This window comes from Ambystoma mexicanum, chromosome 3p (assembly GCF_040938575.1).
Source record: "Ambystoma mexicanum isolate Mex_15411 chromosome 3p, UKY_AmexF1_1, whole genome shotgun sequence".
Taxonomy (NCBI): Eukaryota; Metazoa; Chordata; class Amphibia; order Caudata; family Ambystomatidae; genus Ambystoma; species Ambystoma mexicanum.
In genome coordinates, this window is record NC_090925.1 from 254,406,215 (window position 1) to 254,432,755 (window position 26,541).

The 26,541-nt window shown below is 48.2% G+C and overlaps 1 protein-coding gene across 2 annotated transcripts in view; it reads right to left on the reverse strand.

The window, feature by feature from the left end:
* The window catches only part of LAMA5 (laminin subunit alpha 5), a 670,647-nt gene that overhangs the window by 640,034 nt on the left and 4,072 nt on the right, over positions 1–26,541 (reverse strand). For both annotated transcript variants that reach the window (XM_069650738.1, XM_069650737.1), the window contains exon 2: positions 2,203–2,355. In XM_069650738.1, the coding sequence (XP_069506839.1) occupies positions 2,203–2,355 (153 nt within the window). The remainder of the gene's footprint in view (positions 1–2,202; positions 2,356–26,541) is intronic.

The following is a 26,541-nucleotide window of genomic DNA, read 5'->3' on the forward strand; positions in this document are numbered from 1 at the left end:
ATTACTCACACAATGGGGCTGAAACTGGCTTCACATTCGATTCGTTACTTAGGGTTAGTGGTAGCACATACCCCTGGTCAAACTCGAGAACTGAACTATGGGTCTGACATGAGGGGTGGGGGTCTTCAAGCTTAAACTACACAAGTGGGGGACAATACCGATGTCCACGGCGGGGAGGGTATCCTTAAATTAAAATGGTGATATTTCCTAAATTACTGTACATGTTTCACAGTATCCCACTTTTGCCAAGCCGAGAGCGGTTCCACAACATTAAGACGGAATGCACTACTTTTATATAGGCCGGAAGGGCAGCTCGAGTTAGGTGGGCACAGTTGACCAGACCATACGAGGAAGGAGGGTAGAGCGCGCCCGACTTTGAAATGTATTTTATTCTGGCGCAGGAGCATTATGCGACCTACTGGGCTAGGTCCTATTACACACTACCATATTCACGAATGGAAAAAGTATGCGCTGGTCCAGCGTCCTTGACCTCCCTTCTGGTTGGCGGAATACATGAGGCGCAGCAACGGTTAGACCCGGTGTGGGCCACCTGGGAGGCATGGAAGAGGCTAATGGGTAGAGGAACCCAAGCACCACTATACGACAGGTTTCTTCCCCTGTGGGATATCTTGGAGTGCAGCGGGCGTCCGCACGGCTGGCGACTTATAGAAGGATGGCCGTTTTGTAGAACGGGAGGTGTTCAGGACGTCTGTACGAGGAAACCGTATGTAGACACTATTTACGGATGCGTCGCGGTCCAGGCACACTGGCCGGCTTTTCCAGGGCCCCCCCCCCCCCCATCACACCCATGTCGATCATACGTATTACAAGGGGCCACCACTAAGAAAAGTATCTCAACGCTATGTAAACATGCAATCTTTAGACGCTGGCACTCCAAGTAATGCATGCTTCAAGTGGGGTACAGACCTTCTGGTAGATTTCACAGACTCTCAGTGGAGGGCACACTGCGCATTGACAAAAAGGGTTTCACTGAATTCAAAGTTCAGGCTTATACATTTCAGAGTTTTGAACAGGCTATACTACCCGTCCGGCGAGGTGGAATTTGTTCCGTATCAATGAGATTAATCTTTGTCCCAGGTGCAGAGATAGCAATGCTCAGTTACTGCATTATGCTTTGGTCCTGCCTAAACTGTATGTATATTGGAAGACCGTAAAGGCCAGTCTGACCGAGATACTAGTGGGGCAGCTGGATTCATCAGGGAGCGATGGCATGCTTGGCTACGTTGGTCGAATGGGTGTACCCCAGCACAGACTCTTGAAACTTGGTTTATTGTTGGCCAAGAGGGCAATACTGACGAGGTGGATGCACAAACCGCCTCCCTCGAAGGAGAGATGACTGAAGGACATGGTCTGGGCAAATTATACTGAAGAATTGTAGATCACCTTAATGTCTAGTGTCGCCAAACCCAAGGACAAATGGTCTGAATTTCAAGCATAACTGGCCGTGGCTGACACCCCCCCTGAACTGAACTGCCAATTCCCTTTTCTGCGCGTGTGTGACCATCAACGATGTATTTGATTTGATAAAGCTTCTTAATTCAAATGTGGTAAAACAAAAAAATCAAATAAAAAATTAATCGATGGAGCTGGGGTGACTCTCCGTACCAAATTGTGGGGTACAGTGCACACACCCCCAGTACCAGCACATCACAGGTATGCGTCACCAGCCACTCTGTAGTCTGTGTTTAACTATATATTGCATTTAAAGACATTCTGAACACAGTGCAAGCCAAAACCACTAGTGGGCTGGGGCCGGGGCGGTGTATTTCCTCACATAAGTCAGTTTCAGTGTGAGTGCCGCCAGCTTGATATTAAACCACGGGACAAAGTCACGGAGCATAGAATATAGAACGTAAATAGCCTGTAACGTGCGTTATGGTCAATTAATGCCCTCTAGGAGCTCTACTGACAGAAAGCTAGTGATGAAAATAAAGATTGTATGGGCAGGAGTAAAAGCAACTCCTGGGCACCAGTAGGCAGGAGCTACCCCTGCGCAGCTCGGGCAATGTAGACAGGGTGCCATACATCTAACCTCCACTTGAGAGGCAAAGAACTCGCTATCCATTACATGAATCGAGGGCACCCATCCAGGATGATATGGGACGGATCCATGCACCACATTACTCATTTTATCTAAAAAGTGCCTGCACAAGCCCAGCGAGTGCCCTCTGCTCGACTCACCTGTCCAAGGTCCAGGGTGACGTTGACCTCATTAAACTCCAGGCTCCGGGAGAGTGGCGGGCTCTGCCACCAGCGCTCGGTGCCATCGATGGCGTTGGTGATGGGGTGGGCTTTATCACTGATCGCAGACGAGCAGATGTCGCAGTACTGTCCCTGTTAAACGGGAGAAGAGGAGAGGTTAGCAAGGTGCTCGCGGAAATCACATCTCCAACTGCAAGACAACTGCACTTCCAATCCACCACTGTTCAGCAGTGGGGGCATCCTTTTGACTTCTAGCCAGAAAACTCTTCAAGCAAAGGTGCCACTGGGCCAAGCAATCGGACCGCGTAAAGTAGCTACACTGCAGTACAGGGAAGGGCAACTTGCCCCATACGATATGCTACTTCATAGGGTGGTATTCCTATACCCCTCCTGCCCCTCCCTCCCCTTCCATTTACACCCTCGTGTAGTCCCCACACCGCCTGTGGTGTAGGCACGCTCTCTTCACGTTCCTTGAGAAGTGTTGCCCTATAGCTTGTCTCCCAGCCCCTTACTTCATGGTAGGTTAGAAGACGTGTGTTAGGTGAGACAGATTTTGGGACACGATTAAGTGTATTTTACTGTTCTCCCAGGAGGTTTCTTTTCGGTGCGTGTACACAGGCAGCTTTAAAGTTGATTAACGTATATATTACTATGTCTATGCCACTTAAAAGAAAATGTGCCAAGTAGTCGGTATGGGCCTCAGGAGGAAGTTAGGCATGCACCCTACCTATCCACTTTTGGAGGGACCAGTCTCCCGGTGGAAACTCACCACCGGTTCCCCCCGACCCCCCCCAATTATTCTCCAGCCATTCACAGGAACCAGGACCTTCCCCACTAGCCCCCCTTTCGCTGCACCCACTAGTAGAACCACGGTGACGCTGCCCAGTCCATCAGTTAACTGCGATCAATTGAGTGCTGCATCGGACGAGGGGGTGGGGAAATGCTACTGGGCCTGGCGACTGCTGGGGTGCGGTGGTCTCATGCGTGGATTGACACCAAGCACACGTGTAGCTCTCCTATGGATGACCCGCTGCCCTTCACAGGCACAAGGACGACATGAGTGTGTAGGTCTTGTGGGCAGGGGCCTGCCCGCTACAGGAAATGATTGAGTGACATTCTATCGAGGGACAGGAGGCGCGCTATATGCAGGTATTGCAGTGTTCTGTGGTTCAAAGGGTGCCTGTGTGGGCGAGGGCTGCAGGACCTCCTATGGGGAACTGGGTGCCTGATACAGCTTGAAAAGATGCTGTGGAATCATTCACTTGTTTTATTTGAAAAGGTTACATACTTCGGTCATAGCATAGAATATTCCCACCTCATAATACGCATATCATCTAAGCTACCCACACAAAGTAAATAAACAACAAACACCAGAACGCTACATCCCTAGCACCAGCCTGTATAACCATCCCAATCAATATATCCTTCCACTATGGTCACACAAGGTTCCCCCTTGGTTATAGAGACCTCGTGGGTTCTCAACACAAACCACATAGAAAGACACCTGCACACAGTACAAGGGTAAATCTGAAATGCATGCATCAACACTGCAGGGACACCATTTTACATCCCCCTCCGCCCCCCCCCCCTCTTTACCCCACAAACCAAACCCCAGGTTGCTCTTTTTCACAGCTGGCAGCACCAAGATAACATGCAAATTGCAGTGGACTGCTACATAAAACCCAGTAACGTAATGCAGCAAAGCACACTGCTGCCAAACGTATATATGGACAGCATGTGCCTTCCTATGCCATGCCTAGTTAAACTAGGTCAGTCTATGCTGGACTAGACCATGCAGCGTTAGACTATGATGGGTTACACTATGCTAGGATATGATTTCATGGCCAGCAAACTACTCAAGTGGCGTGAGGGGGAGGGGGGGGCTTACATCTGACAGCATTGTGTCAGGCTATCGAATTCAGGAGAATAGATGCAGAGCAAGACATCATCGTAAAAAACACATTTAAGCTACAGCCTGCGCATAGCAGTTGGGAAGCACATGCGCAAATGAAACGTGCAATTCATTGCAGCCACTCAGAACTCACTGACAAGGCCTGAGATGAACATTTTTAGTACCAGAAAATATCCAGCCATTTTTGTTAAAATGGGAAACTGCGGAACCTGAGGAGAAAGTACAGGAGTTTAAAGAAAGAAAAATACATATTTAATGCATGTGTTTTGGGGAGAGAAAAAAAAAATCACTAATCTAGGGGAATAGGAAAACGCACATTAAAAGCTGCAGTTGTGAAAAGAAACCAACTTTAAATGGAGGCAGCACTGAATTCTTACACAAGAGAATCCTTTCAACTCGCAAAGACATCCCCTAACCCCAGCATGCAGGATGGGAGGGCAGATAAGTCCACTTTGAAAGCTAATAAACTCTTTTAAGTCAGTTTACTGCAGATAAGGATCCTTGTTCAACAGGGGAAGCAAACCAAGCCACGCCATAAAGTTTTAAGTGTCCAAGAGTTGTATTTCTTGCCCTCTGTGCACCTTAGGCTTAAACATTAAAAAAACGTTTTTTAAATTCTGTTGAATCTGTGGTCATCTATCTACATCTATTGACACCATCCAACAGGTCTTCTGGATGGGAAGAATATAAGACTTGACAGAGCTGCATGTCTAGAAACTTCTCAAGAGGAGACAGAAGCCCCACTAAATCCACAGATATTCATATTACTAAGGCTCTTCTGATCAGCCAGGCCCGAGCCAGAAAGCCCACATCATCAGGCCCGAGTCAACAAGAGCAGATTTCGAGGCATGACTCAATAGAAAATGACCATGCTACTTGTGTTGTATCTAGGCAGAAGAATGGTAATTGTAATGCCATATTTTTGTATCAAAGAAAGTGCCCATTAAAATGTACATTGAACTGTTTATGTCACCTGTATCTCTGGAAACAAATCTCTTTGAGCTCATTTAGGTGTCAAAATGTTCAGCTGAAAAAAACTCTATTAGAAGGGCACACCATTTTGGTTAAATGTAGTTTGAATATGCAAATTAGGCACATTAGTATTTTGTCACAAAGAAAAGAAGCATGCTGATGTGTCATTTATCCCTGCGTTCACAATGACAAGCCCGTTACGTTGAGATGGAAACATTATTTGAATATAAATGTAGAACTGCGTTAAAGGGACATATCTATAACTCAGAAATTATTAATGTCAGAATGATAAAATTGGCAATCGATTTGTGCCAGAGAGCGAAATACTATGTGCTGATAAGTGGTCACATAACTGGAATGTAATGGTAAAAATGTGGCAATATTTCATGCACCAAATCCCCAAGATTACATCACATTAAATGAGGGAAGCTGGTTGTTGAAGTTACTCTGCCCTCTTCGCCAATATGCCAAATGACTGCGGAAGGGTAGGTCTACTCTGATGTCACTTTTGGAACCTTGTCCAATCATATACATTGACCAAATAGATTGGGGAAACTTACACACCTCAAAAAGGTGGGGTATTCATTTCTATAAAAGGTCAAACACAGGAGACACTGGAACACTCATTCATGGACACTTACTGAAGAAACACTCCCTGACCGATGGCGAGAAAGAAGAATTTATAACACCAGGAAGGAGAAGGAATAGATTGCTTTCCTTTGATGTATTGTTGGTAGAGACCGAAAGCGAGGCCTACCAGGAGTTCAAGTCCCAGGCCTTCTTCAGTGAAAAAGAAAGCAGACAGGCTGTGGAGAAAAGCTGAGCCCATCTTACTGACTGATGCCCATCTATTCCGAGAGGGGAGAATTGAATCAGTCCTTAAGAGGGGGTGCCCACCTGTCTGATTCAGTCAAAAGAAATCCTGATGGGAGCATGATCTAAATGGGAAATAATTGTGTGGAGTGATCCTATCAAGGAAATTCTGGTAATTTCAAGTCCCTATAATTGGTTAGAACCGAGTGGTGGGAATAGATGCATTCATTGTGCATCCAGAGAAGTTAGGGAACATTACAGAAGTGCTTCAGAAAAACAGTTAATTTTATAGATTAGGTCCCATGGTGTATCTACAGCTGGAATCCGCCACACTCTGTGTAATAATCTAGCACGGAAAACGTTTTGGGGAGTTAAATGGACATCTTACTGTGAGCATACTTACAAAAAGCAGAGTAGTGATATTAATGCAGGAATGGGCAAGATAAAACTAAGATGGGGATTATTTGCTGTCCATTTTTTTCTGCTGTTCAAGGTGCCCATTGAAAGGGAGAAAGGCACATTTTACCCGGTGACTGAATAGAAACATCACTGAAGGGAATTTTGCCAACACACGTTTTCTTCGTTTACAAGCCATTCACATACCCGAAGGTCCAATAGCTTCTTACAAGGAGTTGAAACTCTGACCAGTCTATTGAGTAAAGGGGGGGGGGTGGTATTTTGATTAAGGGGAAGTAGCGAGAAGTGGATCGGCAGGGATATGATCTCCATTTTGTTATTTTCCGAAATGAAGGTTTCCTCCTTAACTCTCATGTATCCAATCTATGGTGCCTGCATGCTCAGGGTGAATTAAATGCATAGATACATATGGTGAAGTGTGTGTTACAAAAGTTTATTTTAACATACGTGGGCATGGAAAACTAAAGTGACTAGTGTGTATTTATTTCGACCATTTGGCTTTTTTTTTAACGAAACAATGTATCTGTAATCTGATTCAATGATTTCTATTTGGTTAATAAATAGACCTTATGTGCAAGCCCAGTTAAAACATCCTACAATTCCAACACTCCACCCGCACGGTCACTTTGGTCAAGATACATTGGGGCCTGCCATGGCCTACCAAACATTGTAACTATGCATCTCAAAACTGCTGCGGAGCTGCCCCCTTCTCAGCAGGCATGCCACCGGAAGCCAAGCTGCCCTTTTCTTTCTTACCAACATCTCCCTGAATGGGCGGCCTAATGGTCTGCGAGTAAGGGGTAGCCATCTATGACTTCTAATATGTTATGCTATTCTACAAGCAATGTACGGTTACTGCACTTTTTTCAAATCATGCCAAATCAACTTGCTGAATGCCTTTTATGGTGTAGTATTGATCCACTGCCCCTTGAAAACCCAGAGCCATGCAAGCTGGCACACCCAAGCTGCTCAATGTACTACTGTAAAGTTGAGCAAAGATATATAGCTTAGATTGAAAGTACTTAAGTAAAGTAAGTGCGAGGAGGCACCCAGTTTCAAGCCCAACCTCCCTTCTGTGCTGCGTAATCTTCAAATGATGCAGGCAATTGTGGGTTTTAGATGTTTTGTGCTCTAGGAGGCAGCAAAAATGTCATGTCACACCCTGACCACCAAGCTCGGCTTATGTCGAGACCTGGTGGACAAGAATGGACCCTCCATCGCTAGAATGGTTGGAAGATGGTTTAGTGCCTAGGATTCTAAGAATCTGCTATCACCTGGTACATCCAATGATGTGGGTCAGGAAAGGTGCCATTTGGTCCCTGATCTCCGAGGTCCCTCCCGGATTTTCCATTCCAAAAAAGGACGTTTTTCCCTTTGGTCTACTTATACAAGGCTGGGAGGGACAAAGGAAATCTAACTCTTGCAGAGACAAGCGGGTAGCCACCTTTTACACTGGGATCAAAGGTGAGGAGATCAATTCACTAGAAGATCTAAGCCACTAAGTGTCCAAACTCTTTGGTCTGCTATCAACGTGGACTTCAGTACACAAAAAGGGATTGGATCCTCTTACAACTGGGCACACTTTTCTTAAGCAAAGCCAGAGTAACAATAGAAACAAGGGGTAGTCTTAATCGGGGGGAGGGCGAGCACCTTGGATGCCTGCTGGCTTCCCTATGCAACAAATAAAGCATCGCTCAATGGACCATGGTCACTCTTTCAGATATGTGAACAGTAACAAAAAAAAAAAAAAAAAATAAAAAAATCGAAAGACAAAAATTAGACAGCTGAAGAAATGCTTCGTTGGCTACATGCAAGGGTCAGCTCTGTATTCAGTGTTCCTGAACTGGAACCAAAGAAATCCCTCTGAGCCGATGTTCAGCCAATCACTGACCTCAAATAATGGTGGTCCTCCATGACTGAGGAGCAGCACCTCGGCTGCCAGTAAGGCTATGGATCCGAGCAAATCGGGTTTACTCCAGCCCCGAACCGTGAGCGAGTAAAACAAAAAATATAGAACACTCATGTGATTTAGCAAGAACTTCGCCAAAAGCTTTTCCAGTCAGTCATCAAGGAAGATCCTCATCCAGACGCTTTAAAGAATAGCACATGAATAGAAATGACCCCCCCCCCCTCTTTTGCATGCATTCTCATGTGTGTATGAATTCAGGGAAGCCCAGGTACTTTTAGGACTGTCTTTCCTTTCTGGGGAACCTGCAAAAACAATTCAGAGAATCCAAAACCAGGCAGCCAGGCCCGGCGTGTTCTGGAGGAGAATGGATCACCCTCTGGCAGGGATGAACACTATGCTGGTTACTAGTTGAACAATGAACTAAGCTTAAATCCCTGGACCATAGGCCCAGACTACTTATAGAACTTAGTCTCCCCCACCACCCCCAATTATGCTGTTGTGAGGATCAAAGGTTGAACATAACTAGGTCTTTCTGCCAAGATACGTTTTAGTGGATAACGCATGGAGGGGACAAGACCCCCAGTCCTCTAGACCAGACTGAGGCCCGTGTTAAGGGCCCATCCAGCCAGCCAGCTTTTAATAGAGCCCAGGATATGATCCTCTCCAGAGAGCAGGTAAAATGGGACCACCAAACCACTTTGAAGATGAGACCATGCATCGCTCAGCCTCTGGACTGAGCAACCCCCCCCCCCAACCTAGGCCTGTGATCGAAACCACAAGGTTAAGAGAACTTGGTCTCTACATGGCAAAAGAATGGACTTTCTGTAAACCACAAGGTTAAGAGAACTTGGTCTCTGCATGGCAAAAGAATGGACTTTCTGTCAAGGTAAGGCTGGCACTGTCAAAGTGCTATGTATGGCACATGGTACGACCAATAGGTGAAAATCATTCATCCTTAAATGAAAGCTGCCTGGAGGCTTTACTTGCAAACGTATCATTGTGTAACAAAATGCTTTCTCCTCCCTCAACTTCCAGAGACTTTCAGTTCTGGTCTCTGTAGGTACTAAGGCAGGGAGCTCCTAGTACCCAACTTGGAATTGTGTGGTGGCCTGTGTGCCCCATCACAAGTACCACCCAGAAACTGGGGGATGCTGCTAGCAGTTCAGCCCAATTAAAGATGGGCGATTACATGAGAGCAGGTAATGTGCTAGGCAGCAGGATCGTTACAGTGCAACCGGAAGCAGAGATCAGAGTACTCAAGGATTGTGTCCAGGCATGGCCAGTGGAATGCGGCTATACAGGACCAGCCAGAGTCACTAAGTGTACCACAGCTGCCATTGATACCTCCTGGCACTGTAATAAATATTTAGGCTTGCACCGGCTTGTGTTCAAGGCCCTTTGCAGATGTGAGTGCATGGTTCTCCCATGCTGTGGTCGGTCTCTCCAGCGCAGGGTGCAACAATGGAGATCGCCATAAAAAGAATCATAGTGCAATGGCTTAGTGGGGTGGTGCATTTCCCCACAGAAGACCCAAAGCCACATCCGATCGTTACAATGAATCTTCACCGCACAGGTGGAATGTGCATACAGCTCTAGTCTCTTTGCAGGACTTTGTAGCTTCTTAGAAATACAAGTTAAACAGAAACCATCTTCAGGGGAAGCCTTTTTCACCCATTAACATTCATTGGGGTTTTGGGGAGGCAAGAGAACCACAGAATCAAGCCTCCAAGCACCATCCATCAAGTAGAAATGCAGCAGTCCGGTCTAGGCCCAAAACCAAGTATGACACGACTTCAAGGAAGGACTTGAATTCCAAAGGAAACTGCTGCCATTATGCAAAGCCTGCATTCTGAGCTCCCCGGTCGGCTTATCAGGGAGTGGCGAATAAACTGTTTTACAACAAAAGAACATCTAGACAAAACTACATTTGCAAGCCACTACTCTCTGAATGTCCCCACCCGTGATACATGCATGCATAGGCCAAAATCTTCACATTCAGACAGGGCGCAAAGACTCCTTCTGCAGTGTGTATGTTGGACCCTGGAAACACCAACTGCTCATGTACACATTGGTCAAGCAATCCCCCCCCCTAGCCTTATGGCAGTTCTTGCCTCAGATCCTGCAACTCCCAACAGAGCCGAGGACCAAGACTGGCTCCCATCCAACATCCATGGGTGGTTGCATTCCATTGCCTCCCTTACTGCAAGGGCTCCCCACCGAGGTTATCATCTGGTACCACTAAAGCAGGCCCATGTCATCAGATCACATCCTCGTGCTGTTGCATTTGGTCCAACCACGACCCCACTGAAGCTCCCCCCACCATCCTTAGATAGCCCCTTCTATAAGTTCCAGAAAAACAAGTTATTTGCCCCTTCATTGTGGCACCGACCCAAATCAGGCATTCCATAGCAGTGATCGTCACCCTCTCACCCGGGGTGCGAGGGTGATGATACCTGCATCTTTTACTTAAAGGGATGCCTGGTGAGGATTGACACCACAATTAAGGAAGAAAACGAGTGGCGGTACAAGCCAAGAGCTTTTTTTGTAAAGCCTGAAGCTCTGGCTCACACGCGAGAACTACCAGGCTGGAGCTACCAGGGGACTTTAGGGAGCCCGGCAGCTTGTCAGAGATTAACGGGGCTCTGCTGCGGCTAGTCCCTGCCTACTTAAAGCCCTGCGCAAGTCCCATGTTTATTTTAATTTCTATGGGCCTGAAATGGCTGGTTGCCGCCAGCTTTCCAGTATTACAGCCCACTGCTGGGCAGGCTAGGGGAATGACAGGGTGACTGTAGTATTGAAGCAGGGGCAGGTAGGCCCAGGCCTCAGGCAAGCTCAATAAAGAAAATGGCCGAAAACAGGGAGTAAGCGGTGCTAAATAGAGTGGTCTATAGAGGGGCAATTGGTACTTCAATCATTGGGGGGGGGGGGGGGGGCTAAAACAAAGAAGAGCGGGAAGTAAAAACCGACCCTGCAGGGCACAGGAGATGGCAATGTGGAAAGTGCTGGCAATGGCTATAGGAGAGTTTGCAGGAGGAGACAGACAGCAGGAGGGAGCAAGTTAAGAAAGAGCATAGGGGTGGTGGGGGAGAAACTGCAATTAGGGTGGGAAAGTTGGGATTAGTAGAGAGCCAGGGGGATGGCGGAAGAGAGTTTGTGTTAGCCGGAAGGAAGGGAGAAGAAACAGTTGGGATTATGGGGGAGAGGGCGATTAGAAGAGGACTAGATGGGGGGAGTGGGGGCAGAGAAAGAACTGCAGGACGGGGCCGGTGATACGCGGTGCCCCATGCCAGAGAATCAAGGCTACCACTGTGCCCGGCACGGGTTTCCACTTCATGATGGCCTCTTTCCTTCCCATCTAATCAATGTCATCTCTCACTCCCCCAATTCTTTCCTGCTGACCCGTGTGACCGAAGGGGGTGAACTGGGACCCCTGACCTTTGCCCTACCAGGGGCATCTCCTCCTTCGGCGTAGATCACATGCAGCCCTACCAGGAATGACAAAAGGATGTCCCCAAGCGCCTTCCCCGCGATTCAGAACATGCGAGCGATGTGGATTCCCTCGTCAGCGTCCCCTGCGGGCGTGCACTGTCCTGGTCACCAGGCGCTGGCCGGGGCCCCAGGGCGATTCCCTTGCCGAGCTGCCCAGAGAGAGGCGCGGGCAGCCATAGAGTGATTTATCGGGGGTGACGATTATCCCAGAGCAAGTGACTGGTACTGCGGGAGATTGGTTCGAGGCGGTGGGGGCGTTATGCGTTCAACAAAGAGACAGCTTTCAGGAAGGTTTCTGCCAGGCATCCCGCCCTGTAACAAAACCAGAGAGGCACGAGGGAAGCTGGGAAGCCAGCACGGCCATAATGACGGAGAGGACTCAGTGGCGGGCCTTATCGCCCTCCTCTCCAGCGGAAATTAACTGGTTCGGTCCGACAGGCCTCATCCACGAGAAACCCACCAGGTGTGCCTGGAAGTCCTTATCTGAAGGAGCAGCAGGGGAGGCCCTGGTGTTCTATTTGCCACATGCACGCACTCAAAGGGTCTCCCAAGACTCACCACCTCGGGTCTGTTGTACACGTTATAGCCGGTCAGATAGCACAACGAGTAGAGTTGACATCCGTGCAAAGGTTCTAATCCCGGCAGGGCCAAACTCAGCCTTTCATCCTTCTGAGGTCGATAAATGAGCACCATAAGCAGCGCTCAGATAACTGAGGGTTGGTAGCGCTACATAAAAATAATATTATGTTATTATAGAAAAAAGTAAATAGTTTTGTGAGAGAGAGCTGGACCTGCAGTTCTCATCAAATGGTAGATTAAGATAGGCCCATGTCCCCAACCCAGAACCCTCTGTGTGCGAATGCTGTGGTTGTTAGTCTTGGGAAAACACAGATATCCAGCTCCTGAGAAAAACACACAGATCTTATAAAGCGATGAGCGGAGGAAAAGGGACTCGGCGGGGGCGGCTTGTGTGATAACCGACCGCGGGCATAAAAAAATAATGGACGGCAAAGGAAGTCTTGCAGTTTAGGGACGAGAGCCATCAACATGAAACGTAAACCAAACAGCTCGCGGAAACACAATCAGGACATCACTCAGTGCCCTAGAGACGTAGGCCGCGGTGCATTAATAATGCACCCTTATGCACTGCCCATGGGTCCTGGAGCATTGTTCCTGGGTTCCTTATGCTCCTGTACACCAGGGAAGGGCCTTGGTGCCCTGCTCTAGACACATGTGCCTCTGCACTGAACTCTTATGCGTTGATCTTGGTGCCCACCTGATACTGCTGTGCCCCTGCAGCACTGCTCGTGGGTTCCATAGGATGGACCTCGCGCTGTGCCCTAAAGCCATATGACGCTGTGCATCTGCAATGAGTTCTTATGCATGGTCCTTGGGCCCGCACTGCCCATCGGACCTGGAGCAATGCTAGTGGTTTTCACGTGAGAGTCCAACACACACCTGCCTTAGCCCCAAATATGACGCTATGCATCTTCAATGAACCCGTATGCACTGTTCTTGGCACCCAATGCCATTGCCTAGGTGTCCTAATGCACCCACAGGTCATAGAACACTGCTCCTGGGTTTCATATGCTATGATCTGACACTGCCCCAACAGCCATTTACCGGTGCACCTCTGCAATGAACTCCCATTCACTGTCCTTAGTAAACACACTGCCCATGCTTTCTCTGGCACTGCTCAGGAGTCCTCGAGAAGTGGTGCAGTTTCTTGTGCTCCTGCACACCAGGAACATACTCTTATGCACTGCACCAGAACCTTACACCGCCTGTGCAGGACTGGTTCAAGATGTGTCAGGGCGGCTGGGGCCCCATTTCAACATGCTGTTCGGGGGCCGCCTTTGCCTACAGCTGGGACCAACAGTCCGAGACACCTGTGGGGTGCTTAGATTTTAACTGAACATAAAAGGACTACAGTAAGAGGGTTAATAACTGCCTAGTGTCAGGGGTAAGGCAGCAAGCCGATACCCAAAACAATAAATATCCACTGAAAATTGATTAAATGCTCTTTGACAGCAAGGTGCCAACATAGCTGAAACACGAGTAAAAATGCAATGAGGTGATAAGAACATTGCTTGATACGGCAAAGCCTGGAGGGAGGTGGGGGCACCAGCAAATGCAGCCTGTAACGTTCCCATTGCAAAGCGCACATTAAATGTGCTGAATCAAAGAAGTATTTTGCTACAACAAAAGACTAGCAACATGCTGTAGCTGCTTGGGGGCCCGGAATGAGAGTCGAACACCATTTCAACGGAAAAGTTGAAAGATACCCATCGCCGTCCCGGTCTAGACGTCGACGATGAACTTTGGTTATCCGCAGCCTTCCACCTCTCCAAAGCAGCCTCTGGACCCAAATTCCATGGAAATGGCTCCCGAGCGTCAATACGCAGTGGCCCCTGGTTAGGCTTTCCACCTTTAACGCCAGGTCTGGACAATGCTATAATGAACTTCCTCCAGATAAGAAAACACCATGGAGCCCAATTGGTCATGGGCCCCTTGGATCCCAGTAGGCGAGTCTCTGCTCAAACTTGAGTTCCAATTTAGACACTAGGTGTAGTGCAATCCGAGTTGCCAACATCCGGTCCCAATCATCTTGAAGAAACAGTTCGATCTATATTCAGCAAAGATGAACTTGTCGAATGCATTTTAGCTGGATATGGGTGGCCAAATCCCCGGGCCACCACCTGATCCACACAGTTCACAGAAGTGAGAACATATAGTCCGATTTCTTTATCTAGTGATCACTGCGTGGAGCCAGGAAGTGGAGCCGGGACGGAAAATCAGATAAGGGGGAGATCGGGGATTGAGGGGCATTGTGTGAGGTGGGTGCACCCCCCCATTAAGCATATAGACGAGAGGCGGTGTGGGGAAGCAGGGAGAGAGTATGTGGGTTAACCCCAATGGTGAGGACAGCAGTGGGGTAGAGGATTGAAAGGCACATAGCCTCATCACTAGATGGGCAGTAGCCCTTAAATGCAGCGGTAATGCTATTACTGCTGCATATAAGGGGCTGCCCAAACATGGGTCTGGCGTGTTTACCCCCAGTTCAGAGCTGGGGGTAAATGGGCCGGAAAAATTCCCATTTTTGGGCGTAATTGGCGCGTGTAAATTGCGCCGAAAATTCCCCATTGGGTCCGGAATGGAGAATTACAGTCACCGCCCAACCCTTGATCTGGCGCTAATAGCGCCGGACTAGCGCAGGCGGTAACCCAGCCGTAATTCCGCCAGGATACTGCCCAACTTGTGATGGGGCCCTTAGTGTTCGACAAGTGGGGACGCAGGAGAGGGGAATTGGTGGGCGACATTCGCTGGATGGGGGAATTGAGGACCCATGATTCGTCCAGTTTAGTCCATCAAATCACACGGCTCCGAAAAAAGAACAAAAAGTGAAATACATAAGAATAAAACACCCAGAATATCTCTGCAACGACATCAGCCTACGCGGCTTCAGAAAGAAGCCGATGATTCAAGTGTTGCGAGAGCCTAAGACTCGCCCCTCCCACAAACATTGCAATATTCAAGCATAGAGAAAGTCCCTACAAAGCAGGTTTGCTACCTTCTAGCAGGCGTAAAGTCCGAAGGGTACATATAAGCGCCATTAAATATAGTCAGCAAGTGGTGCTGCCAACCCAGAAATCTGAAACACAAATAGGTTCAAGAGACAGAATTTGCAAAAATGTGGGAGTCTATTTGCCGGGAACGAACGTGGCTAAGTAACCTATTCTTTGCGATAATTGCTGCTTAGGAGAGTCTACAACCAGGTTTTAGCTCACGGTTCCTTTCACAGAGGAGAAATGTACATATGCACACCCGTCTGGTCCCAGCCACAAGGGCAGCCAAGCACCAAATGATAGTACTCGTGTTCAGAGGAACTGCATATCAGCCACCCAAGACTCGCGATTCCACAGTGCTATACACACATGACTGTTTCTCCTCTGTGAAGGGTAGAGTGAGCTCAAATGTGGCTGTGGAACCTCCAAAGTGGGACCATCCCATAGCATGGGTTATTTGGGCCATGTTCATTTTCTGTAGAGGCGCTGCCACATTTTTATAAATTTGGTTCAATTGTGTCTCATTAGACAATCCCGGCTCAAGAAAACCAGTGGTCGAAGTGAGTGGAGCGGTGCTCCCCTACTTTTTTTTTAAAAATAACCTTTTACAGCTCCTATACATACACTTTTATTTTAAAAAGAAACCGTTCCGGAACGGAAAGACCTCATTGACCTCTTCCAAACCATTCAGAAGGCTGGAAATGCAGCCACTCTCCCCAGCATTGACCTCACCCCAAACTCCAAAAACTCTACACTTCCACAGCGGCCCAATAGCAGATACTGGATACGCCCTTTTTATTTTAATCGCTAAGTGCGAATAGCCCGGCCGGCCTCCGGCAGAGTCGATCACTGGGGATAATGCCCTACCCAATTAATTACCCTCAGCTTCGTCGTAGGAAATAACTTGGGGGGCAAGAATTATTCCACATTAAATACCCCTCACTTGGTCTAAAAGGCTTAAACAACTCATTTGTTTAAAAGGGTTAATATTTTAAACAATTCAGCTAGGCCACCTTTTCACACTTGTCCACCAACACTTAGGGCACACGATAAGAACGCATTGTGCCACCATTTTACATTAACGGTCTCCCTCCATTTCAAGATTACAGAGCACCCGTGAGCCGTTAGGTGGGGGTAAATGACTTCGGCCGCTGTAAGAGGGGACTTGAGGTTAAGCCGGTGCGCCAGCCAACATATGCAATCGATAGTGTGCTTAGAAACATTGCATGCTGATGTACTTGCCAGTGGAACGTCACTGGCTGGTGAAGGTAGTAGCATGCCGCAGCGGCAGCAGCAGCCAGTCACGTAGCGAGATGGTGATGTGACCACAGCACGAACCCAACCCGAGAATCCACTCCCGTCAATACAACAACCCAGGTTTGCTCAAAGCAGGACAATTCAGTTATTGGGCCATGGCACAATAATTCAATTTGCCCGTTTAGAAGGAAACTCGGCTTATACTGACAGAGGGTTCTTGTGTCAGTTTAGTGATTTAGGACCCGGTCGAAACTCTTGTCAATAAACCGCCCCCTCTATGTTCGTGCGCTTGTTACCAAAGCAGGGAGAAATGCCGTGGAGTTCAAGATATGACCAGAGACGGGCACAGTGCTCGACAGACCCTCAACAGGACTAAGGTCTACACATAGAGTATAATGAACTTGGGTGAGAATAATGGTATCTTTTGTGCATTTAGAGAGTGCTTTACTAAAGCAATAGGGCAGCTCCAGATGGTGTCGGCAGGTGTCAGCAGGAAACCGGCAGCAGTCAACAAGTAGTGACAGACAAGGTAGATGTGGTGGAGACAGGGGGCACAGCAATCACTGCACCCCACTAAACTATCCCACCTCTCTCCTACATTATCTTCAACGCCACCCATTAGCTTGAAGCCTGTATGACGCAACACTCTTTATCAACTTTTAACCCCATATATATCCACTAAGCTGTCATCCGTAATGCCTAGCCATCTCTCACATCTAGATGAAGTGTATCCCAACTGCCCTAGCCACTCCAGAAAGAAATGGATATTAGCTTGCATCACATCTAGACACGATTGTGAATATTAGCCCGTGCCACATTTAGATAGAACTGGAGAATTCACGCGCCACATCTAGAAAGAATTTGGAAATTAGCATGCATCACATCTAGATAGCGATGCCACTAGGCAACCCACTCCCACTAAAAATCTCACCCTTATGCATACACCTCTCAAAAGCTAACCAAACGACCACACCTCTAAAGCACACCAAACCGAACAAACTTCACGACAACGCAACAAAACAAATCACACAGCCACCACGCACAACAGAACACCAAAAACCACACCTAAACTCAGCGAACGGTGTTAACGGAACTGAAGCTGCCAACAGCACATCACTGCTCGCTTGCACTTTTCCCGCTCGGTTCTACTAACTCACCCCACCCACTTTCCTTTCCAGATCCGCCAGAGGACCACTCCGGTGGCGATAGTGCTCGGTACAAATTGCCTTTAACATTAACATCATTGAAAAGCTTTAGTTGCGCAAGATATCCAAGAACAGATAAAGCCATTAAAATGTGGTTTCCTCCCAACAAACGTTGCCACAAGTTTTCCACATCTCTGAAGTCCAAGCTATATGCTAAATTTTTAAAACAGAGTGCCAAGTGTAAGTAAAGATGGACATTGCATGATCAGGTGGTTCTATCAATTTCATTACTGCAAAATCGTCAATAAGACATGTCTTTCGGGAGCCGATAACGAATACTTCAAATGTCTCTGGTGGGCAAAAGGTTAAATCTAAACCATATGAAATTCCTCCATAGCTGCGCGTTTGGAAAACGCCTATGGTATCATGCCAAAACTCGTATCTTGTTGGGTGCATTCTTTAATTGAACAGAACGGTTGCAGTTGTGGGTTATATTAAATGTATCTGCCCAATCCTTATGGTTTAACACCACAGAGCGCTTATCAAAACTATTGCAGAATGCTAAAATAACAGGATAGTCCAAATGTTACAGAAAAAGTAGATGGTGCTTAAGGCCAGAACTAAAGAGGATAGGAGGAAAGAGCGTGAGCGCGTTCCAATAAAGTGGGGCAAAAAGAGAGCAAGGACAAAAACAGGATTGGGAACGGGATGGTCGGGGGAACAAATATTAAGCGTTTGAGAATTGGAGCAGAGAGAACAAGAGAGATAGTAAAATGGGAGCAAGGAAGAGAGCTAAGAGCAAGCAAGGTCGTGGAGGGAAAGACAAGGCAGAGGAAATTGAATTTAAGATTAGAGTGAAAGGGTAACCAACGAAGAGAAGAAAGAGCTGATGTAATGGAATCATGAGGGAAGTGAAAAGAGAAGGCGGATAGAAGAGTTGTAAACGGATTTTAGAGGCTTTAGCCGAGAAACAGGAAGCTCAAAAGAGGAGACTAGAGCAATAGACAAAACGATTAGATAAGAGAAAAGATCAGTAACTTAGAAGCATAAAATGTAAGAAAAGGTTGGGCCTTGCGGATATTAAAACGATGAACCCTGCAACAGCGAGCGAGATGAGGGCAATGAAAGAAAGAAAAGACTCTAGGTAGACGCCAAGATTACAGGCAGATAGAGAAATAGCAAGCGAGGAAGGAGGAAAGGAGACAGTGGAGGAAAGATTGTTGAAGCAGGGGAGGAAAAAAACTTGTTCTTAGGAGGATTAAGAAAGACGTAGTGGTCCGCCATCCAATAATGGCTGGCCAGAAGGTGAAGGTGGCATGAATAGAGTAAGAAAAGCATAGAAAAAGCTGGGCGTCATCAGCATAGAGGTAATAAGACAGACCAAAGGTCCCCACGGGTCTCTCTTGGCCCGGCAATAGTCTTCAATAGTTTAGATGAGCCAAAGATGACCTTTTTAGACTTGTGTGGCGCAGGCTGTCCATGTTGTACTGGCCAAGAACGGGCTGTTAAAGGGCCACGTGGTCTGCATAAGTGCAGACTCCAAAGTGGATACATGGGCCAGGGGTCCTCCTCATACTTCTGGGAAAGAGGTGGCTTGGGGGAAAAGGGGTAGTGAATATGTCATGTCACCGCGACATGGTTGGAATTCATAATTTCGAATTGTTTTACCGGCTGAGCAGTTTTGAATACATGAAACTGAAGGGCAAAGCCCCACCATGCCTAGGAACTGGGGTACGGAACAATACACATTACAGCCGTGTTCCTGGCCTACTGCTGAGGACAATCAGGTTATAAATCTTCACCCAAGGTGAGGTTTGAAGTCGATTAATTATCGCCCTTGGGGTTGAAGGATGGGCCACTGAGGACTTCAGAGGCCTGTTCTGCAGTGTAGCCACGTGTGGCCTGTTCTGCCGTGCTCCTTATATCCAGACATCGACGCTTATTTACTAGTATAAGGCAGCTTTTGGGCAAGGAAGCCCGGTGTTCCGGCATCATTTCAGCGACGTTTTTTGAGATCCGTCTTAATTTGTGGCGGAATATCTCGCAGACTTGCACTGCCCGGATACTGAAGCCGTGTTGTGTTGGATCTGCAAAGACGCCCCACACAGCCTTCTGATCTCCCCCACCCCTAATCGGATGCAGGGCCAGTGGAGAGATTTAAGTGTTGAGGTGGGGGTCGTTTGCGCGTGCAGACACGGGAATGCCGGCTCTTCTCGAGTCGCCCCCGCCGTAAGAGTTTGCTCGGTTAAATAAACCATCATTTCCCCTTTAACGCAGGCATTATCTCCTGGTCGGGCCGTTATTAGCCGGCAGGCTCCAGGCTGTTGCCTCCTTCCCTTTTAAGCACACTTCATGTTGCTTCCAAGGCGGTGGCAAGTCCCTTTATCCAAACCTACCCAAGCAGCCGAATCCTTTGAACAACGGCCAGGATTAAAGAGCCTGCAGCGCTAAATGTGCCCGAGAACCAATGGGGTTGTGTACAAGCTCGGTGTCCCCTCTTCAGTGTGGGGTGGGGGTGGGGTGGGGGCTAGCTGCGTGAAGCGCGTGTGCGGCCCTCTGCAGGGGGTGGGTGTCCTGTAATGACACATTGCACCCTGGTGGGCGGGGTTCTAGAAATCACGTGTACACACCAGTGTCCCCTCTCAGCAGGGGGCTGTGGGCTGCTATGTGGATCACCTGGGTATCAGGTAATAATATCGCCATATATTTGGTCACCCAAATAATATCGCCGGGAAAATGTCGTGGCGATATTATTTGGGTGACCATATATATGGTGACAGGGGCCAAAAAAAAAAAAAAAAAAAAAAAAGTAAATAAAAAAAAAGTTTGGGAGTTGCGGGGGTGTCCCCCGCAATAATGTTGCCACAAAAAACGGCCATTTTTCAGCGATATTTTTGCATGGCGAGATTTTTGTGGCGACATTATTACATGGAACCGAAAGTGACGAAGACATGTTCACTATGTGGAGAGGCAGCACCAGGGCACAGAAAGTGACGAAGACATGTTCACTATGTGGAGAGGCAGCACCAGGGCACAGAAAGTGACGAAGACATGTTCACTATGTGGAGAGGCAGCACCAGGGCACAGAAAGTGACGTAGACATGTTCACTATGTGGAGAGGCAGCACCAGGGCACAGAAAGTGACGAAGACATGTTCACTATGTGGAGAGGCAGCACCAGGGCACGGCATTCACTCGCCTCGTGTGCCGAGATGACAGTGGGGTGTCCTGCCCCCCTTCTTTCCCCAGCAGGTGAGGGTTCCATGTAATAATGTCGCTACAAAAATCTCGCCATGCAAAAATATCGCCGAAAAATGGCCGTTTTTTGTGGCGACATTATTGCACGGAACCATCACCTGCTGGGGAAAGAAGGGGGGCAGGACACCCCACTGTCATCTCTGCACACGAGGCGAGTGGAGGCTGTGCCCTGGTGCTGCCTCTCCACGTAGTGAACATGTCTACGTCACTTTCTGTGCCCTGGTGCTGCCTCCCCACGTAGTGAACATGTCTACGTCACTTTCTGTGCCCTGGTGCTGCCTCCCCCCGTAGTGAACAGGTCTACGTCACTTTCTGTGCCCTGGTGCTGCCTCCCCGCGTAGTGAACATGTCTACATCACTTTCTATGCCCTGGTGCTGCCTCTTCACGTAGTGAACATGTCTGTCACTTTCCATTCAGAGCCAGATGCAGCTCTGGCCATTTTAACTTAAGACATCGTGGAACATGATGTCCCATATTCCAGAGAATCTGAGAACCAGGTGCCTTCTGCCACCATAGCTGGTACTCTAACGCCCCGTTCCTGCCCCGGCGCCTGCAGATGCTGCAAAGGTTGGCTGCTCCACTGGCTCGGGGCCTGCCTAAGTCGCAGCTCCTGGGCTGTGGCCCTTTCAGCAGTGACCCTAAACAAGAAAGAGTAGGAATAACAAATAATGTGTCCTTTTGGAATTCTATACAATAATTGCTAGACTCATTAAAAAGGGGTGAAAGGTTGTGTTCTATCGCTCCCCATGATGTCAGTTTGGGGTAGGATCCAATGACATCACTTTCTGTGATGTCATCAGAGGTCAATGGTCATGCGATGCCACTTCCACTACCCCTGGCATTTTGGTGAAATTACATTCCTGCGTTCTGATCTTTTGCTTCTGTTCCTCCGGTGCCCAGCAGCACCATTGTTGGTTTGGCTTTCTCAGCTGTGGCTGTGGTTCTTTGGCACTCTCTCTTCTTTTGCTCTGAGGACCACAGCTGACCATCTTTCCTTAAGAAAAAAAAACGTACGACTCTTATTTGTTTGGATTGAGTGCGTATTTTTTGTTGCCCTCCTTGTTGTGGCCTTCCGGCAGACAATGTTCTTAATAGTGCCAAGATACCCTCGGGTCCATATTGCGCTTCATTAACTGCATTTAGCATGACACATGCCAGTAAGTTAAATCAGTGCGCACACCGAAATGTGAGCCATAACTATTTGCACGTTTGCAGCATAAAGAAGGGATTGAAAGCCCACAACCAACCAGCCTGGTATTCTTCATTGGAGGCCCGGTTCCCCAGTAACGAGCACATATGCGTCCACATGCCGGCATCACCCGAGGAAGGCCTCGTGGCTTTTCCTGGGGGCAAAGCAACCCCCCTGTTGGCCGTGTACAGTACCCACCACCCCTAGCCCATGGCCTGTCCATGGTATATTATTCAATGCCTCTGTGTTTTGTTTGTTCACAAGATCCATCCATTTATCCATCCATCCAATCACATCAAAATACATGAGAGAATGGGAAAAAGGGTCTCACTCTCCAGGTTAAAAAGAAAACCAAGTCCTCAAATCCAGCAAAGTTGCTGGGGGTCTCGAAGGTGGAGGGAATTAGCACATTTTTGAGAATTCTCCCCAACAGCCCGGATGGAGTTGTGAATGATGGCAGGTGCCGCGCATGGACATAGTTGCGAGCGTTGGCATGTGTCACGCTTCAAAGGGGCTATGAGCGGTAACCTGCGTGAGCAGCTGGATAAGACTGTGAATTCTGACCACTGCCACATCTGGAAGGAGTAGTGTTGGTTAACCAATGCCGCGTATTGACTAGATTAGGAATGCTATCTGGGCCAGATTTTAATGGACTCACAAACGCCTGCTTGCCCCGCATACAGACAAGTTTGATAGAGGTAGCCGGGGCCAACTTGGACAAGGTTATGAATGTGGGTGGGTGTCATGTGTGGAAGGGACTGTGGGCGTCGGCCAGTCCCAGATCTGGATGTAGGTGCGGAGATGCCTGCACGCCCCACCTGGAGAGAATATGGAAGCGTAGCGCTTCGCTTCCAGACCCCAGTACCAATTAACCAATCCACTAACAAGTTCACCCTCTGCATACACCTCTTAAACTCTAACCAAACCACCACAGGTCTATAACACAACAAACCGCACAAACTACACTGCACTGCAACAACAAAACAAACCACACAGACTCATACAACAGCACATGACGGCTACCAACTGGAAAACACCACAAGCTCAGCCAACGGTGTTAACCGGGTTGAGGCTGCCGAAAGCACATCACTGCTCTCTTACACTTTCCCAGCTCACTCCCACTAACTCACCCGCCTCCCTTTTCAGAGCCACCAGAGCGCCAGGGGACTACTCTGGTGGTGATGGTGTGCGGTACAAATATACATAGTTGGATGTCAAACTAGACCTTACCCAACAATAAAGAAAAAAGGGTGTCACCAGGTGGCTCATCTAGTACTGCCTCAACTGTGACCTCTAGCTGAGGGCCGCCTCCGCCAACTACCCAGACAGTCCACAGCACCACTCCAATAGACACTGGAAATTGGACACTAACAACTTACACATGGATGTCATTTAGGGGTCACCAGCAGTCGCAACTGCTACCCCTGTGGTCTCCGTTGCTGCACCTACATACATTGAGGCTCATGGCCTGTGACCAGCAGCATGTGGCTCTTTGTTTCTGGAGTGGCTGGTTTTCTGATGGCTATAGCAGTAAGATAGCTCAGTGGGTTGAGCGTTGGCTGCTGCAATGTGTGTGTGATCTGCAGGTTGCAGGTCAACTCAGCCTCTCATCCTGCTGAGATTGATAAAGAGTACCAACACAGGTGGGGTGATATTGTGTGTATATTTGTTCTATATGAAGTGCTTAAGCATAAGTGCTACATAATATCATTATCATTTGGCCGTGGACGTCTTCTTGCATTCACAGTAATTTGGTAATATGGGCCAATACACACTGATATTAATGATACATATGGTGATCCATTCTTGTATATGTATCACTTCACAGTGATATCGTAAACATTTTTCGTAGTGTACTCCGAAACAATGCTATGTTAAGCTACTTCCTGTTTCGTCGGTTGAAAGGCTGTGTACCATCGCTTCCTGTGATGTCAGAGGTCAAGGGTCGTGTGATGTCACTTCAGCTACCCCAGGCATTTTGGTGAAATGACGTCCATGAACTTACAACATGCAGCCACCATGTTGCTCAGAGAGCTTTGCTTGGCGCCCTTCAAGATCTTGGCCCTCATTCCGAGTATGGTGGTAGCCATGGAGCAATTAGCTCCATGGCTGCCTCCCATACTGGTACCGCCTCCGGCGTCGTTCAGTGGTGACTTACCGGTCCATTCCAACCGTGGAGGGACCGTTAAGTCCCCATTGAACAAACCATTCCGCATTTGAGCCCCCATAGGGCTCAATGGGAATGGGGAGGGCGCAAATATTAGCGCCCTCGTCCCTTAACGTGTCCCGTCCGAACGGCTGGTCAGACCAGCCGTTCCTGGTGGGACCCGCTAAGGGACCTTGTACTAGGGCGGTAAGGGATTACCAGCACTGGTCTCCTTACTGGTGCCCGGTATCCCTTACCGCCCACCTTGGAATTACCCCCCTTGTTATTTCCCTGTAAATAACAATGCATGTTTGAGCCCAGAACATGTGTCTCATGACCGTATGCTGGCAAAATAGCTTAGAAGGTGGCGTGCTCACTGCAGGTTGCATGAAGGTGGCGTGCTCACTGCAGGTTGCATGAAGGTGGCGTGCTCACTGCAGGTTGCATGAAGGTGGCGTGCTCACTGCAGGTTGCATGTTGTAATTCCGACATGGCCAAGGCAGTTTTGCATCCTTCTGAGGTCGACAGATATTTATGTAAAGCGATCTCGCGAATGTGCTACATAAATAACAAACCATCATTTACGGGGATCTCTGCAACGAGCGAGCGAGCCTCCTTTATTTAAAATGGAAGGGACAAGCCAAATATACATATAAAAAAGGTCCCCTCTACATTATTTTTACTTTGCATTTGTTCTTTTTCATTTATAGCAGCGCACAAAGCATCTAGGCGCTACTTCCAGTCACAGGAAAGGTGCAAGAGGTAAGACATTGAAAATAAATCCTCTAATATTCGATGAGACACAACCCCCCCCCCCCTCAAAGGGCGGTGGGCCAGCTTGGCCCCTGATGTAGCAGATGTGTCATTACTTGCGGGATTCTTAACAGTCAAGCAGCCGGGTGAGCCTTTGCGTGCATCAACAGCGCGCACCTTCCATCCAGGGGTGACATCAGAGGGGACGCATTTTAGCGGGCACATCCAAACGGCATCCCAAGGTAAACAAGCGGCTGCAGACGAGTACGCAAACAATGCGCACCAGTAACTAAACACCACTCGAGCATCAGGTAAACATGAGCGCATCGCCTGGCCCGCCTGGGGCGCGCTGTTTAGACACGTTCGCCAACATCCACCGAGGAGAACAGGGAGGTATCCCTGCGTGGAGTGGAACTACTTGGAGGAGAGAGGCGCTTTGGTTAACAGCAGCTCAAAAGGAGGGGGGATAAACCCAGTGCTAGAAACTGAGAAAAATTCACTGGGGAAAGCCCCTCCTCCCTTCCCCGATCTAAACAGAAGGGCGCTCCAGCAAGACAGTTTTTGCCAGAGCACAGTTCCGTCTTGTTCCAGTCCAATTCCTTTCCTGCCTACACAGATCTATGAATTCTGCGGGGGAAAAAGTAAGAAAATAAATTGAAGCCCAAAATACAGATTTTTTTGTGGTGCATTTTACCACATATACATGAACTTGCAGGTCATAGCGTCATCCTCAGCCTGCCACGCTAAACTGATCAGCGCAGCCAGGCCCTGCTTGTCGGAACAGAACTGTATCACAATTGCAAGAGCAATTATTGGATCTTGCCTGGACTATTGTAACACCCCCTTTGTAGGGACATCAGTAAAAAAAAAAAAAACACATGACGGAGTTACAGACCGTGCAGAACAATGCCTTAAGGGCTGCCACTGGCATATCCAAGAGAGAACATATCTCCCAAACTAGAAAACAGGTGCACTGGCTCCCCATTAAAGACCGAAAAATCGTTAAAACCCTTGCGCTGACACACAAATGCGTCTACAAACTAGCACCAGCACACCTCGCCCAAAGAGTCTTCAAAACAACCTCAGCCAGACCTACAAGATCTGCCTACGCCAATAGGATTTCCATGGCAAAAACACAGAATACGGGCTGGTGGGTCCAGCTTCCCTGTCCAAGCCGCAGCGCACTGGGACGCTCTTCCGCCTCACATGAGAGGTATGGAATACCACAGAGCATTCAGGAAAGCACCAAAAACAGTGCCGTTTCACAGGTCCTACTGTACAAAGGAAACCACACGCTATTAATACATGTTCATTTTCTTGCAACAGCGCCTCGAAGCCCTTGGGCTGTTCGTGCGCTTTACAAATCCAAATAAATACATGCAGGGGGAGACCCCTTGCAGCCCCCGCCCCCCAACATATTTATTAACTTAACCCACCCCCATGGTGAAATGGGGGTCTCGAATTTCGTTAATACCAACTGCCAAGTGGCCTG